At 39.0% G+C, this 18,379-nt stretch overlaps 1 protein-coding gene across 4 annotated transcripts in view; it reads right to left on the bottom strand.

Annotated features, from left to right (window-relative positions):
* Window positions 1-894: 894 nt before the first annotated feature.
* Window positions 895-18,379, bottom strand: part of med30 (mediator complex subunit 30) — a 48,132-nt gene continuing 30,647 nt past the window's right edge. For 3 of the 4 annotated variants that reach the window (XM_060824175.1, XM_060824176.1, XM_060824177.1), the window contains exons 4-5: window positions 16,294-16,404; window positions 895-1,658 (exon numbers count right to left, since the gene is read on the bottom strand). In XM_060824175.1, coding sequence (XP_060680158.1) covers window positions 1,563-1,658; window positions 16,294-16,404 — 207 coding nt within the window. In that variant the 3' untranslated portion in view covers window positions 895-1,562. The remainder of the gene's footprint in view (window positions 1,659-16,293; window positions 16,405-18,379) is intronic. The other variant, XM_060824178.1, reaches the window with a different exon arrangement.

Below are 18,379 nucleotides of genomic sequence, written 5' to 3'. Positions count from 1 at the left end.
TGTAGTGCAACTCTGCCAATCATTGCTTGCACTTTATATCACTGCACCAGCAGAATAGAATGGATCAGCATAAATATTTTGAATCTCTACTGAATTAAGAAGTGCCTAAAATGGCGTGTTCATTGATTTATAAAAAGAGACAGGCAGCAACATAGCGGTGTTTTTTGTGAAAAGTGGTTCTCTTAGTGTTTGAAAGAAGAGGAAATATTCTCCCTACTGCATCATAAGATGAAGTACCTGCAAATTAAAACTTTAGATTTAATGAGACTGTTGTAGGGAACACATTTTATCAAACTAATAATAATTTAAAAAGCTTTCAGAATTCAAAAGTTTAATATTTAAAACAAAATCTGACACACTGGACATTGAACTTCTCATTAATAAAGTGGAAACTTTATCTCAATAAACAGGAGGTGTTGGTCCCAGTCATTACTTCTCTCAGTAGATCATCTTCCTGCATCAACACAGTCAGCATTGGCAGCCAGTATTGTTTCCTCCCTAAAAACTAAAATTCCAATAAAATCACAATTATCACTATTTTAAAATATAACTGATTTCATGGGTAAAATTTATGTTGCAGGCCCAACCAAAAAGACTATTTCTTCCTGTGGTTCACATTGCCATCTAAACCCTGTACATTTGACTTATTGCCTTATACCCTGCATAGTAATTTTCAGAATTCAACTACTGTGGATACATGAAAATGTCAGTCAATTGCTCGTACCATTCCAAAAACCCAGACTGCTTTTGTAAACCTTAAATATTTTTACAGTACCCTGGAAAAAATCAACCTAGATATACAATTACCAAAATAAAGATTTGCAGTTGTGACAAAAACATTAATTTTTCAATGATTTTTCAAAAGTATACAACTTCTTCATAAAAGGTACCAGCTGTAACAACATCATTCAACAAATCAGAATTTCTATGCATAGGTTTAAGAACAGTGTTTTACAGAACTACGAGGTTGATGCATTGAAAGTCTATACTTGGATTAGGCTTTAAGTTCTCTACATTCAGTTAAAGTTTAAAAAGTTGTAGAGCATGTCCAATTTTAAAGACAGCAGCAGTGGACATTGTAGATCTTAAAATCTGAACAGTACACTAACAAACAAAAGGCTCAGCTACAAATGTAAGGTAATTCTCAAAATTTAAAGCAAACACAAACCTGTTTTAGACCAAAAAAGGTAAAACACACTAATTCCTTGGCTCCAGAATCAGCTTTGTTGGATTGGAATACAGGTCAGAGCCAACCACATAGTTGTCACAATTCCCTGTTTTAGCACTGTACTAAATTCCCTGCGGTTTAAGGTGTCTACCCTATACTGTGTCAACATGGAGAAACCTGGTATTTGCTACACAAATAGATTAATAAGTTTCTAAAATTAATATTTTATCAGAAAGTGACCTTCAGCTCTGGATATGCTCTTCTGTGCAGATTCTCTTTTGCACAAAGACTTAAAACTGCACACCAGCCATCAACCTTGGCTAGCAAGTGCTGGCTCTGATTATTGCCATGACTGGCATACATTCAGTCAAAAATACTAAAAGAATTGCTTGACTTAGTTTCTCATTGCTAACATTGCATTAATGTCCCATATCAGGTTCCGGAGTTGATCCATTATTTGCTTCAGTTGCTGGTTTTTCAGTTTGAGGTTCTGTGAGGGAGGAAAAAAAAGGAAAATATTCAGGAAAACAACACCCTTCAACAACTCTTGATATCCTTCAATTTACCTTTTATCCCATTGTTTCACTGAAAAGCTTTATTTCCCACATGAAGCCTGGCAAGTAATCTCATTTACTCTGCGGCACACCCTGGGAAATAGTTTGAAACAGGATAGTCCTCTTGGGACTTTTTTTCCATTTACAGAATTACAAATTTATGTATGTTTAATGTTGGTGTATGTGTATTAGATTAAAAATAGCCCATCCTCACCGCAAATACAACTTACCCAGATCAGTACTTTTCTGGGGGGAGGGGAGGGGGTAGTGTGTGCACGTATTTGTCTGCTTCTGCATGTGTCTGTGTATTTGCAACTCCTTCCACTTGTTTATTTCAAGCACTTCTCAAATGCCCATACCAATGAGACCTATTCTCCAAAAGGAATAATTGCAAATTGTCTCACAAACTTTGTTTTCTCACTATTTCTGGAACTATCAAACACCATGGTAGAATTTGGATTCCAGTGCCTACAACTGTGAAATGATAAAGCGATAGCAGGATGCATGAAGATTTCTCTGAGCATCACAGCTTCACTTGCACACTAGAATAGAATAGAAATTTATTGTCACATGTACTTATCATAAAAGTACAGTGAAAAAGTTTAAAGTTTCCTCACCATGGTGCCTACATCAAATGACAGAAGTGATACATAATTTAGAAAAAGTAAAAGTAAGACAAAGTTATTCATAATTAATGGCTCCTGAAAGCCGATTAAGGAATAATGGAACACCCGGAACACACAGCTAGGATGAGAATGCCATTCAGAGAGGAGACCACTACACGGCTCTGCCAAAGACCACCACCGTGGTGGACTGCCATCTGGAATACCTGGTCACTGAAGAAGACTATGACCTCCACACAGGGACAAGGCCACCAGGCCAGGCAGAGACCACCTTTCTCATCCATTGGGTGCCCGTGCCTAGCTACAGGCCTGGAGTTTCTGTCTAGCCTGAGAGTACAGGCCAGGGGAATCAGCTCAGGATCTATTCTTTGCTTGCCATGACCCCAGGCTGGGATGGAGCGGTGCCCGGCTTGCTCTGGCATTGCTACCGCAGGAGTCCTCCTCCTTCATATGCCACTCTCCAGGTATTCCAGTAGGTTTCAGCTCTCTCTCGACAGTTTCTCGCACTCTCTCGCTCCCATGAGGAACAGACTCTGCTCCTGGGGCTTGCCTCAGTCTCACTCCTGCTCCATCCATGTGGCAAACTACCACCAAAGGATACAAGGTAAACAATAGTGTTGGTCCTTGAATCATAGAATCCCTAACAGTCTGGAGACAGGCCATTAGGTCCAACAAGTCCATAATGGACCCTCTGAAGAATGATCCACTGAGACCCATTCTCCTAACCTATTACTTTACATTTACCCCTGATTAATGCACCTAACCTACACATGCCTGAACACTTTGCGCAATTTAGCATGGCCAATTCACCTAGCCTGCACATCTTTGGACTGCGGGAGGAAACCCACACAGACACAGGGAGAATGTGCAAACTCCACACAGTCGCCCAAGGCTGGAATCGAACCCGGGTTCCTGGCACTGTGAGGCAGCAGTGCTAACCACTGAGGCACTGTGCCGTTCCCCTATATTAAGCGAAAATATCAGGATGGCTGAAAGGAATTTGATGGAATCAAGATCAAGCTTGGGTACAATTACATTTTTAAAAATAAATCCAAAAGTTGGATCTTCTCATACTCAAAAGGACTGAATTGGTTTCAACTACTTTGCAGAAATTCCATGTGTCTCTGGTCAGGAGGTTAGCAGAATGTTAGATATCTGCTACTTCTAATATTCTGATGACAGCTGACATTATTACTGATCAAGTCAGATCCCAGACTGAAACATGGCTAGATAGATCTTAGTTTGATTTGATTTGAGGTTGTGAATATGGGTCACTGAATCTAAATTATTAACTCTGCTTTCTCTCCAAAGATGCTGCTAGACCTGCTGAGTTTTTCCAGCAATTTATATTTTGGTTTCATTGGAGTTAATAAAGTGATCTCTTCCTAAAACAAATACGTAATGCTACAGATTTTGATTTAACAATAAAATGGTTTGTTTACAAACAAGGTGAAGATAAAATAGAACAAATCAGAGCATTTATTGTTACAAATTCAAAGATTTCTAGATACACAGTATAATCCCATTAATCCCAAAACACTTGTTCATAAATTTAATTGAAAAACAGCTTTTGTACAGTACCAAAACATCACCCATACAATGTGCACATCAGACTCCCTGCATCTAACATCCTGGTAGATTTAAGTCACTTGGGACTTAAACTTGTAGACTGAAATGCAGATAATTTCTTCCTGGAGCTATTATACATCTGACCTTAAAATGTATTCAGCTTTAAGTGATCTCAGTTTATCCCAACACTTCAGGTTCACAACTAAGAACAATTCTTCACTCGAAGATAGTCTAGTTCACCACATCCTTCTCTTCTCAGCCACACTGGGCTATGCATTCATCCTTATCCAAGGACTTTGCAGACTGCCCACTCAAAGTAAAACTGAAACCAGTACTCTCCTTCTCTAAGTTATGGGGGTTTCCTTTTTGCTAAAAAGTTCCAGAAATCTAATAAAATTTGAGGCCCTATTATATATCTTGTTGGGTTGCAAAATAATCTAAGATAAACAAAATAAACATTAGTAATGCACAAACTCTTTCACTGTAATACCAAGTCTCAAAAATTGCTTTAAAGAATCATAACTACAAGTTAATTATCAACTTTAGACATAGAAAACCCATGTAACCAACTCAAATATAAATAACCAAATTTATAATAAATGTTTTATAATATTTTTCAGTTTATTATACTAAGAATTGCTTTAGAACCTAATGAGACAGAATCTCTGTGTATCACAAGACAAAAAAAAGCTGCATGTAATCACTTACTAAATCAGCAATTCCTGCTCCCCCCCAACCCCCCCCCCCAAAAAACCTGGAAGAAAGCTGGACATTAGTGGTGGCTGCTGCATACAGTGAGGTGGGGATGTACCAGACTTCACAATGAAAATGACCCAAATGATCAATCCAAAATAAACGGTCTGATGAACTAACCATTCGGCACATCTGGATAGTAGTAACAGGATAGGACAGAGTCAGCATGGATTTATGAAGGGGAAATCGTGCTTGACTAATCTTCTGGAGTTTTTTGAGGATGTAACTCTGAAGGTGGACGAGGGAGATCCAGTAGATGTAGTGTACCTGAACTTTTAGAAAGCTTTTGATAAAGTTCCGCATAGGAGGTTAGTGAGTAAACTTAGGGCGCGTGGTATTGGGGGCAAAGTACTAGATTGGATTGAAAATTGGTTGGCTAATAGGAAACAAAGGGTAGTGATAAACAGCTCCATTTCGGAATGGCAGGCAGTGACCAGTGGGGTACCGCAAGGATCCGTGCTGGGACTGCAGCTTTTTACAATATATGTTAATGATATAGAAGATGGTATTAGTAATAACATTAGCAAATTTGCTGATGCTACAAAGCTGGGTGGCAGGGTGAAATGGGATGAGGATGTTAGGAGATTACAGGGTGACCTGGACAAGTTAGGTGAGTGGGCAGATGCATGGCAGATGCAGTTTAATGTGGATAAATGTATGGTTATCCACTTTGGTGGCAAGAACAGGAAGGCAGATTACTACCTCAATTGAATTAATTTAGGTAAAGGGGCAGTACAAAGAGATCTGGTGGTTCTTGTACACCAGTCAATGAAGGCAAGCATGCAGGTACAGCAGGTAGTGAAGAAGGCTAATAGCATGCGGGCCTTCATGGCAAGAGGGATTGAGTATAGAAGCAAAGAGGTGCTTCTGCAGCTGTACAGGGCCCTGGTGAGACCACACCTGGAGTACTGTGTGCAGTTCTGGTCTCCAAATTTGAGGAAAGACATTCTGGCTATTGAGGGAGTGCAGCGTAGGTTCACGAGGTCAATTCCTGGAATGGAGGGATTACCTTACACTGAAACACTGAAGCGACTGGGCTTGTATACCCTTGAGTTTAGAAGACTGAGAGGGGATATGATTGAGACATATAAGATTATGAAAGGATTGGACACTCTGGCAGCAGGAAACATGTTTCCGCTGATGGGTGAGTGCCGAACCAGAGGACACAGCTTAAAAATACGGGGTAGACCATTTAGGACAGAGATGAGGAGAAACTTCTCACCCAGAGAGTGGTGGCTGTGTGGAATGCTCTGCCCCAGAGGGCAGTGGAGGCCCAGTCTCTGGATTCATTTAAGAAAGAGTTGGATAGAGCTCTCAAAGATAGTGGAATCAAGGGTTATGGAGATAAGGCAGGAAGCGGATACTGATTAGGAATGATCAGCCATGATCATATTGAATGGCGGTGCAGGCTCGAAGGGCTGAATGGCCTACTCCTGCACCTATTGTCTATTGTCATTCTGCTCCACCACCCATGGAGAGAAAGAGCAGGTACCTGCTGTTGTTTCTGCTTTCTTGGAGAACCCACCCACTGGAAATGTTACCAAGATTGGTGCTGGAGGGCATCAGGCAGGACTCTCCCAACTGTTTGAATAAAGACTAGAGCAATTATGGGGCAATGTACTTTTCCAAAAATAAATACATTCTGTTTAATAAAATGAAGTTTCATCATAAGGTTAATTTGCCTCTCCTAATTTGATAAATTATTGCAGATTTTAAGAAGATAAGTGCAAATTTTGGCCATGAACAGGGATAGATTAATCCTATGAGAGATCATTATAGTCAAGCCTGATCCTGTTCTCATCCCAAAGTCGGTTTATATCCCTCAGATTTTGGAGGCTGACTGGATTTCATGTAATGTAATAATAGTCAAGTTTAGTTAAATCAGCAGAAATTAGACATACATAGGAGATTTTCCAGGTTAAACGGCTTACTCACTTCTTCAGACAAAAACCTCCAAGTAAAAGGGAGAACACATGTAGATATTACTGCACCTGCTCATTTTGGCCAAAAACAGTTTGGTGAACATGATTATGACATGCTGGTGAAGGTTTAATTCTTGAAGCAAGACAAGAGAATGGGACACAGCAGAACAGCCATGGTCTGGTTAGGGGAAGGGGTTCCGTGAGAAAAAGGCCTACAACCTCCCAACTCGACTGTTAGCCAGTGATCACAGAAGTATGGACACAGAAGTTACCTGCTGATTCTTACCATCAGGGCTCACATAACAAATAATTACTTGAGCAAAGCACAGGGCTTTCAGAAGTTTCAGAACTCTGCTTAATGAGTTACTTCTTTACAGGGAGGGAAAGAAAATCTGATGAAATATTAAATTTATATCCTGGATGGATTATTTACATTTGTAAATGGCTGTCAAGTTTCTGAGGACTTAACATTTCTCCTCTTCCTGAACTGTCAAACAGCTGAGAGGGGTTTGGGTCTTGTTGACACGATTCTCAGCAGAGCAAACCCATTTTCTCGTTTTCACACCTTCATCTGCACTGATATTACATCTCTAAACTTTCTTTCACTATCATTAACACACCCTTTCGCTCCAGGCACAACTTGTTCAATTTGGTGTTCCTTCCCATCCGTCCAGCACAAAACCCAATTCTATCAGTTCAGAAGTCATATGAGGCTCGAAAATGTTAACTGTTTCTCTACCTACAATGCTGCTAGACTTGCTGAGTTTCTCCAGCACTTTCTGCTTTTATTTCAATTTTCCACTATCCACAGTATTTTGAACCTAGTTAAAACATTTAACCTGATTCCCAACACAATCCATGATAGACACTCTAGCCCAGAGAAAATTACAGGGATAGTTTATACTTAAACTACTGATAGTTTATTGGCCTTGGACTGTGCAAATAATTCAGAGTCCTTTTCAAACCGTTGACGTGAATTTTTCCATAAATCCAGGTGGCTAAACTTTCTCAGTTTAAGATGATTTCTCACTATGTCTTCTGGTTGGAAAGTGTTACCAAATAAACCATGCGATTCAGGTAGCTTGTTCTTTGAACTGGCCTGAGTTACTCCTATAAAAGAAAACAAAACGTGCTTCTAAACTCAACCCTGATGTCTCCTGAACTGGATTAAAAGCTGGCTTAAACCTAGATGGTTCTGTACTGAAAAAAAGCCAATGACGGTCATAAATACAACAGTTAAGAATATTTTTCCATTAATATCACAGGAGTATGCAGACACGTGCTTAATGAGAAAGATCACTTCAATTACTATCCATAAAATAAGAAATCAGAATCTAGATTAGAGTGGTGCTGGAAAAGCACAGCAGTTTAGGCAGCATCCGAGGAGCAGTAAAATCGACATTTCGGGCAAAAGCCTTTCATCAGGAATACAGGCTGAGCGCCTGAAGGGTAGAGAGATAAATGAGAGGAGGGTGGGAGTGGGGAGCTCTGGTTTCCAGCATCTGCAGTCATTGTTTTTACCTAGTTGATTTTAACCCTACTGCGAATCCTCCTGCAAGGGTGCCTGCCTTGAAGAAGTTTTTCTCCTCTCTCTACAAGAATCTCAGGCAGTCTCTTGCCTACTGCAACTCCCAGGTCATTTCCTTTGCCCTGAGGCTCTTCAGCACTGTCCCCATGACTTGTCCTAGCTATCTTCTTTTCCACCTATCCACTCCACCCTCCCCCTGACCTATCATCTTCATCCCCTCCCCCACTCACCTACTGTACTGTATGCTACTTTCTCCCCACCCCCACCCTCCTCCCATTTATCTCTCCACCCTTCAGGTTCTCAGCCTGTATACCTGATGAAGGGCTTTTGCCCGAAACATTGATTTTACTGCTCCTTGGATGCTGCCTGACCTGCTGTGCTTTTCCAGCACCACTCTAATCTAGACACTGAAATATAACATCCACAAGTCATCATGGCCACTTGTCGATATGTCAAAAACCAAGAACTCCCCAAATGGATAATGGGTGTATCTACACCAGATGGACAGCAATGATTTACAAAGGCAATTCACCATCATCTCAGGGACAAACAGAGATGGACAACAAGCAAGCATTGCTGGCAAGGCAGCATAACGCAGTAAGATATAGGAACAGCAGCACACCATCAAGCCTACTTCACCATTCAATAGGATCATGGCTGATCCAACATACCCCACACCCACTTTCCTGCCCTTTCCCAGTAAACCTCAATACCCCTACTGAACAAGCATTAAATATATAAGAAGTCTCTGCACGACAAGGAATTCCAAAGACTCTAAAGTCTCAGAAGAAATCCCTCCTCATCTGTCTTGAATTGGTATCCCGTTATTCTGACACAATGTCCTCTGGTCCTACACTCCATGACGTGAAACATCCTCTCAGCATTTACCCTGTCAAGACCCTTAAGAATCCTATATTTTCCGATGAGATCACCTTCCATTCTTCTAAATTCCAATGTATCCCAACCTGTTCAACTTTTGCTGGTAAGACAATCCCTCCATAGCAGGGATCATCCTAGGGAACATTCGCTAAACTGCCTCCAAAGAAATGATATCCTTTTTTAAATAAAAGGGACCAAATCTGCTCACAGTATTCCAGATATGGTACTCTAACCTCCTTGATATCATGGTCAATACTCCTATATTCCATTAGGTCAGCAGGTAATCAGGAAGGCTATGTGCTGGCTTTCTGGGTTTCAAGCATGAGTACCTCCAAGTCCCTTTGTGTTGCAGTTTTTTCCCTATGTAAATAATACTGTCCCTTTGTTCTCTCTTCCATAATGAACAATTTCACATCATCATACATTATAATCCATTTGTCAATTTTTAGCATACTTATTTAACCTATATCCCTCTGTAAACTGTTTGTATCCCTCTTGCAACTTGCCTTTCCACTTACTTTTAATGTCATTTGCAAAGTAGGCTACAATACATATTGCTTCTTTCTCCAAGTTATTTATATATTGTAAACAATTGCAGTTCCACTGGTCCCTCTGGAACCTCACTGGTTACAGGTCACCAATCTGAAAAAGAAACCCTGACTCGCATTTGCTGTTTCCTTCCCACTAGCCAATTCTCTATCCACACCAATACACTACCTCCAACACAATGAGCTCTTACCTTATGACTTAATAAGTGTGAAGGACTTTGTCAAATGCCTTCTGGAATTCCAAATACAAGTCTTCCAGCTCACATTCCATGAAAGACTAATAGAAATTGCATTCTGATGCAAGGGCATGAACAGACAGGAAAATAAGTATACTGTGCCTCACTTATTAAACTATGATGTTTAGTATGTGTCTGTGATTAGCCATCATCAGATTTGTGGTTAGACACCAAGACAGCCACGTGTGAGTGTCACAACTCTCAGTTTCAAGAAGTTGAATTCAGAAATTGCAGCATAATAAGTAAGTAATAGGTTCTTTTGAAAAAATGTCTGAAAAATACACTGCAGGCTCTTCCAGTGACTTATTACGTATGCAGTGCATGAAAGATGCCAAGTTCTCAAATTCAATCCTTCATTTACATTGAGCTAGCTGTTTTCAGCCAGGCAATTGAACAGTCACTATACCACCCTCGGTGCTCCAGGCCAGAAAGGATAAAAAAACTAAATGAAATATAAATTTTCCATCCCCAACTACTTTTCAGAGAATTATGGATTAAGGATGGTCAAAACAAAATGTGGTAAATCATCAACTTTAGCTGACAAGCTATTGATACTTTTTTTCACCAGAATTTTACATTTAAATATGAAATACAATTTAAATCAGGTACTTCAGCCTGGAATTGCACATGGCAACATACATGTTAAATAAGATTTCAACTTCAGTGCAAAGTTCAACCATTTTGGTCACTTGTTTGGCTGTCTTCAATGACAGAAAGGTTTTCCACTTACTATGTAAAATGTTTACAGCTTTTTCATTTTCCCTTTCCACGTTTTTTTTCTGAATTTCCAAATTAAGTGTCCTGACTTCTACCATTGTTTTCTTTAACTAGCCAGAGTGTAGCGAGGAAAATCCCTGGGAAGAGCTGCCCACGGATTGTATCACCCTCCAGGAAAGTAGATAGCATTGGGCCTGGTACCTCCTACACATTTAAGACATTGTACATTCAAGTTCAGGAATTTACTGTCCTGCTTAAAGTAAGCATTTTGACACAGATAATGAAGATCACAAACAGAACATAAATCAGGACTGAGTTCATGACATCAGCATAAGAGTGTGCTGAGAACCTGTGATACCAAATTAAGCTGATATAGAATTCCTTTAAATGTATCCATCGTTTAACAAATGTTAAAAACCATATCTGGAATTTTTTTTACAAACACATTAGTCAAAAGATCACAAAAACTTAATTTCTGATATTTAATTCCAAAATAGAAGCCAAAAATACTTCAGATAGATTTGAAGCTTACAATAACATTCATGGCCATTGTGCTGCTAACATATTGATCCTCTTTATGGTTAAGACTATTTACTACTGGAGCGCTCCAGTCTCATGCATTTCTCATGAAAGGCACTCACATAAGCTACAGAGTACAAATGAAGACACCAACAAAACACTTCCCAGATCGCTGTATAGTGCTCTTGTCAAGGTCTAGAATTCCAAAGAATCTTAAGTTTCTAAACAACAAAAATCTCTGACAGAAATGTTGCATAAATCCACCTTTTGTGGTCTGAAGCTGCTTTACCGTAAGGAGAGAGACTAGGCTAACATCTTAATTGATCAGATATCTGGGATCCAACAGATTCCAACCATATACATGGTAAACATCTTCCATCCTCTGTTTAAAATAATAGTTTAGCCTGAGATATTGGCTTACGTCAAATCAAAAATCTTTTTTTCTTTATCTATCAAAATTAGGGTAAAATAAAAAGGAATATATTAAATTCAGTTAATACCGTAATGCTGGCCTTAGACTGGTTAGGGATGTTTCTTAGTGGACTGTAAGGTGTATAGTTTAGAGACATTTTCAGGCACTAATCAATTGGTTTATAGTTTTGTAAACGTTTCAACCTTCATTTTATGATGTGAAACAGTCAATTATTACAGATTCAATTGAATTGCAGTAGAGTTTAGCAGTAAAGAAGTTTCAACTGATCTTGATAGCCTTTGGTTGGGAAAAGAGAGAAAGAAAGTGAGGGTTGCAGATGCTGGAGATCAGAGCTGAAAATGTGTTGCTGGAAAAGCGCAGCAGGTCAGGCAGCATCCAAGGAGCAGGAGAATCGATGTTTCGGGCATGAGCCCTTCTTCAGGGATGAGTGTCACTTTCCTCATTCCTGAAGAAGGGCTCATGCCTGAAACATCAATTCTCCTGCTCATTGGATGCTGCCTGACCTGCTGCGCTTTTTCAGCAACACATTTTCAGCAAAAGAGAGAAAGAGCTAGGGTATTGCTCTGCATGTGAAAGTCAAAAATGTCAGGACAACAATAAATCTCTGCAGTGATCATCAGGTGGGTTAGCAGGGTTATTTAGGTTCACACAGGCAGAATGGCAAAGGAACAAGGAATTTGAAAGCATTCACAAAAACTCCTACTTGACATAAGGAGCAGTGAACCCTTTAGAAAAAATGAAAGGCATAGATAAGGTGAATAGCCAAGCTCTTTTCCCCAGGGTAGGTGAGTCCAAAACCAGAGGGCATATGTTTACGGTGAGAAGGAAAAGATTTAAAAGGGACCAAAGGGATAATTTTTTTCTATACAGAGGGTGGTGTAAAAAATGTAAAGAGCTGCCAGTGGAGGTGGTAAAGGTGGAGACAATTCCAACATTTAGAAGACATTTGGACAGGTATTTGGATAAGAAAGTTTAGAGGGCAATGGGACCAGTTCAGGAAACTTGGGTCAGCATGGGCAAGTGATCTGACGGGTCTGTTTGCGTTCTCTATGACTCAAAATAAAATTATCTAATTGTATGTTCTATGGATCATTCAGTAACTTCCCTAAAGGTGCAGTAATTAATATAATGCTTCACCCTTATTAGTAGTAAAGTCTCAGAGTACAGGCCTAAATATGGTTTGCAAATCTCAGCATTGTGTGTGCATATATTTTAAAGCCTTTAAATTTTTGAAGAGCACGGGTCAATCTTTAACATTTTAGACACAGCTCAAGTAATAAATACGCAGTACTAAAGCTTTGGATCAAGTATGAACACTTTCCAATAGCAAGGAACAGAAAGGAAAACCATTTCACAAGAGAAAAGTTCTGGTGCTTAATGGCTGGTTCGACTCGGTGGTATAGGCACTGTTTAAAAGCAAAGCTATAAAGACAGATTTACAAGTGTTATCAGTAAGCTGATGGATCGGGATTTAAGAAAGAAAAATGTATGACTGTTTCTGCCCAATCTAACATTTTGGAAAATGTTTGGTCAATGCTTTGCAATTCTAGGAATGCCATTAGCAAAGAATGATTGATTACAACCGCTCAGTGACATTAACAGATGTTTAAACTTCACATTTGAAACTTTTTGGTAGCTGCTGAACAAACTGAACAACTTTTTAAACAAAGATCAGTTTTATGTAATAAATTAACTTCAGGTTTTGCTCAACTAGATTTCTTTTTTTTAAAAATGAGGCACTGATGTCACAATCCAAGTTAATACATACTTGAGTAAATATCATTAATTTCTGTTCTGTGTGTTATCATGTGAGCAAACGATCGTTTTAATAAAAATGAGAGCTTACATTTGCATTAATACACATAGCGATAATCTTTATTACCATGGACCAAGCAAGAGTTCAAAACTTGTGACTGCCAGTTACCCACAAATTTAAATTACCACCCGGGATTTCAGTTTAATTATACTGAATGATGGAGTTATGAAATGTTGGAGGGGAAAATATTGTCAGTTTTACCCAGATGATGTTGACAGATTGACTCAAACTTCCCCCCCATCCCACCCCACCCACGCTTAAAAGTATGAAGAAAGCAGAATCAGAATATACAAAATATTCTCCTGAAGAAAAGGCAAAGGAGAAACAGAACACTGTTTGCTTTCTTTTACAGGAAAGATGTAGATAAGGTCAAAACAAACAAGTTGTATAAATTAGATAATGAGCTTGGGACTAAAGTTCATAAGTTCAACACTCACATACCACAAACAGAAAAGAAGAAGAAAGAGGAGCCCTCTCACCCCTGCCGGCTTCACTGGAGAGCAGGCAAGCAGATGGTAGCTTGGGATTAACTGACATATTTTAAAAAACGTGTTTTTCCTCAGGGAGGAAGATTAAAGAATTTAACTGTTCCCTAAAATTGTAATGGAGGTGGATAAAGCTGAAGGGGGAGAAAAAAAGTGAATTTAAAAGGAATAAGGATCTTGGGTGAAACTATGAAGAGAAATCAGTTAATGTTTCGGGTCCAGTGACCCTTCCTTAGAACTGGACCTGAAATGTTAACACTGATTGCTCATTGCAGATGTTGCCAGACCTGCTGAGCTTTTCCAGCAATACCTGTTCTTGTTTCTCATTTACAGCATCTGTATTTCTTTCAGTTTCTGTTTTGAGGGAAACTTATTGATATGTTGAATGGTCTTTAAATCTGTTAAAAATTTATTATGTCCTTTCATCAGATTTGAAGCTTCACCTTAATTGTTAGTGCTGAGACACATTATTTTTAAAATTAGAAAACTACACCACAACAAAACGAAAGCTTATTTATTTTAGCTACATGTTATTATCTACAGAAGATACTTGTATTGGCCACGTCAGCTGTTCCAGAATGAATATGCTCCAATTACAGGTATCATGAAACAATTTTAAAAGATCTCAGTCAGCAGGAAACAAAATACAAACTTATTTTCCCCATAAAACAAAGTACTTTGAACAAAAGGTAATCTCTCTAGATCTACCTACCACTTTAAGCACAGTAATAAACTTTAACAGCAGCAATGAAAAGGGTGCGGATATGGCACCATAGGGTGAATTCACTTTCTTTTGACTTCTATAATGACGACTGGGCAAATGAAATCTCTCTTCTCTGCTAGCTAAAATCTTAGTTAAAGACTATAGTTTCAGTAACAAATATCACACCACAGAGTCATACAGTACAGAAACAGACCCTTTAGTCCAATTCACCCACACTGACCAGACATCCCAATTTGACCTGGTCCCTCCAACGCTCCACAGAAAACAGCCATGGCCTATTCAGTCTCTCCCTATATCTCAAACCCCATACCCCCCCAATCTCAGCAGCATCCTTATAATTGTTTTCTGCACCCTCTCAAGTTTAACCACATCGGTCCTGTAGAAGGGCAACCAGAATTATACACAGTATTCTAAAAGTGGCGTCACTGATGTCCTGTACAGCCGCAACGTCATTCCCTAACTCCTGTAGTCCATGTTATGACCAATGAAAGCAAGCGCCTTCTTCACCATCTCCTCCACCCCCCCACCCCGCCCCACCTAAATGCGACTCTACTTTCAAGGAACTATGCAACTGCACCCTTCGGTCTCCTTGTTCACCCAAATCTCCCCAGAACCCTACCATTAATGGTACAAGTCCTGCCCTGGTTTGCCTTACCAAAATGCAACACCTCATATTTATCTAAATTAAACTCCATTTGCCACTCCTCGGTCTATTAGATCAAGGTCCTGTTGTACTCTGAGATGATCTTCCTCACTGTCCGCAACACTACCTATTTTGGTGTCATCTGTAAACGTACTAATCATGCCTCCTGTGGTCTCATCCAAATCATTTATATATGAAATACAGTAGACCCAGCTCAGATATTTGTGGCACACACTGATCACAAGCCTCCAGTCTCAAAAACAACGCACCACCACCACATATCTCCTTACTTCAAACCAATTTTGTATCCAACTGACTAGCTCCCCTTGAAACCTATGTGATCTAATCTTATTAACCAGTCTACTATGCGGAATCTTGTCAAACATTTTGCTGAAGTCCATATATATAATATCTATCACTCTGCCTTCAATCTTCTTTGTCGACTCTTCAAAGAAAACCCCCATCAAGCTAGTAGGACAATTTCCCATACTCAAAGCCATGCTGACTATCCCTAATCAGTCCTTGCCTTTTCGAACATATGTAAATCCTGTCCCTCAGAATCCCCTTCAACAATTTACATACCACTGACATAAGGCTCATCAGTCTATAGTTCCCTGGCTATTCCTTATTACCTTTCTTAAATAATGGCACCACATCAGCTGCAGTGCTGCAGTCTTCTAGCACCTCACCTGTGGCTATCGTTGACATAAATATCTTGGCACAGAGCCCAGCAATCACTTCCCTAGCTTCCCTCAAGGTTCTCGGGTATACCTGATCTGGTCTCGGGTTTATCTTTTGTGTGTTTAAGACCTCCAGTACTTCCTCTTTGATATCATGAACACTTTTCAAGACATAAAATATTTATTTCCCCAAGTTCCCTGGCTTTTAAATCTTTCCCCACAGTAAATATCAACAAGGTACAGGTCACTTTTCTAAGATCAGGTCTTAAGATGTGTTACAGATCACAGTTTCTCATCCAAAAATTATACAACACAGACACTGGATGTACATAATGGAAAGGCTTTCTATAGCTCATCATGAGTGCAAAACAAATATCATTTCCCATTGCAGTTGTGCAATAAACTATGAACATTAAAACACAGCTTAAAACAGCAAAGTAACAAAACATGTGTAACTATATTTTAATGAAATTGTCAAGAAAAAATGTTGCTGTACCTTATTTACCTCCACAATTTCCCGCCTCTCTTCGTTTGCTAAGCGGAGTTGATTCAACAAGCTACGGTCTTCATGTTTTGTATTATCATCTTCCACATAAGGAATAAGTTGCTGTGGACACATAGCAAAACTTTAACTTAATCACCTTTCTACCCCAAGCCCAGTGTAGCCACTGTAGCTTCTGCACAGTAAGCTACATTTCTACTTACTTGAATTGCATGATCAAGCGCCATCTGGAGGATCTCTAACATACTGCCTCAAAATGGTTCAGAAAGTACTGAATGATGCATTAAATGGAGACCTTGTCTGTTCTAAATAACATTGCAGCAACTGCCAATTAATCCTTGTAAATATTTTCCTCAACCAATCTAACAGGGAAGAAGCATTTCATTTTTTCTGTGTTTTCTCTTTGGCAGAAAAATATCCATAAAGGTCTGATCCTTAACTACGGAACTATCATTGTTTAACCAGTGTAACAAGACGAAGTATTTCAGTGCCTACCCTTAATCTACCAAATTCCCACTGTTGTTCTTTCACAGGAATGTTTTTTGGTCTTAAACCTTGCATTTCTGTGCCTTGTAATGTTGCTAATCACCCACTTTAAAATATTGTCAAAACATTAACAATGCTTTGAAGATGAGGCTTATTTTTAAAATATAATGTAACATCGAACAGCAATTTGATGGAGCAATATTTTTTCAGATTTCTGAGGCACTATACCAAGTTTGGAGCTTAGTCACATTTGAATTAAATTTTCATATAATATCTGTGCTACTGTGGCTTGCCAAAGGAGCCAAAGAGTATATCAGGCAGTTAGCCCCAATTCAACTCGTCTGTTGTGTAGGTCAACATAAAGAAAAAATAAAAAACAAAGAGGGTTATTGCTCAAGTCCTTGTTATCAGCAAATGTAACGAGATCATCAATCTCTTCATCCAAGCCATTTACATAAATTCCAGAAAATTGTGGTTGCAGCATTTTGCCCTGGGGCACACCTGTTGTTAACATTTTTCCAAATAGAAACTGACACATTTATGCCTACTGTTTTCTGTTGGTTAGCCAATCTTCTGTGCATGCAATATATTGATACATGTACATCAACAGCTTTCATTTTCCACAATAGCCTTTGATATGATATTGTATAAAACTCCTTCTGGAAATCTAAGTATGGTACATCCACCAGTTCTTGTTTAGCCACAGCACCTTATGTCTTTGAAACTTAAATAAATTGATTCAACATCATCTGCCTTTCACATGTTGACTCTGTTGATAACCTTGATTTTTTTATTGCCTTGTTAATATATCTTTACTAATATCTTCGAACAGTTTCCTGCCATCTGCACCCCTTGATTTTGAATAAAGTTGCTACATTCAGCATTCACTCTAGGCTGTACAACTCTGCAGAGATTCTGTGAATTCCGACATGCTGACACATTGACTTCCAATGGCAGAAGCTGTTAAACACAGATCTCAGAAGTCTGCACAGGGGAAAACAATTACTTGTAACATTGGCTATTTTCACTATTTTCCAATCTAATGGAACCTTTTCTGAACCTAGGGACTTTTTGAAAATTCAGGATAATGCATCAACTATCTCAACAGCCAATTCGCTGGTGATTACTAATTTTGGGTGCCTCATTTTTCTGATTTACATCTATTTCTGGGATGTTGTTTGTATCTTTTATAATGAAGACATTGCAAAATAACTGTCCATCTGTCATCTCCTTAGTATCTGCTATTAATTCCCCAGAATCACTTTATAGAATGAACGCGCACTTTAACTTTTTAAAAATGTCTATAAAAACTTTTACTATTAGTTGTTATATTTCTAATTAGCTTTCTCTTATACTCTACTTCGTACCTCTTTTGAATCTTTTGTTCATTCTTTGGTTTTTAAAAAAAATATTCTACCGAACCTTCAGTCCCAGTTGATTGCCAATTAGAAGGCTGTAGGTTCACAACCTACATCAGAAACTTGAACTTGCACCTCAATAATGCACTATGTTAACATCTTTAAAATAACATATTAAAGAGCGATCACATCTGCCCTCTTAGGTGGTGGTGGTGAAATATCTCAGAACTAAAGAA

Source organism: Hemiscyllium ocellatum, chromosome 4 (assembly GCF_020745735.1).
Source record: "Hemiscyllium ocellatum isolate sHemOce1 chromosome 4, sHemOce1.pat.X.cur, whole genome shotgun sequence".
Lineage (NCBI taxonomy): Eukaryota > Metazoa > Chordata > Chondrichthyes > Orectolobiformes > Hemiscylliidae > Hemiscyllium > Hemiscyllium ocellatum.
The sequence above is the reverse complement of the archived record's forward strand: the minus strand, read 5'-3'. Positions and strand labels throughout refer to the sequence as shown.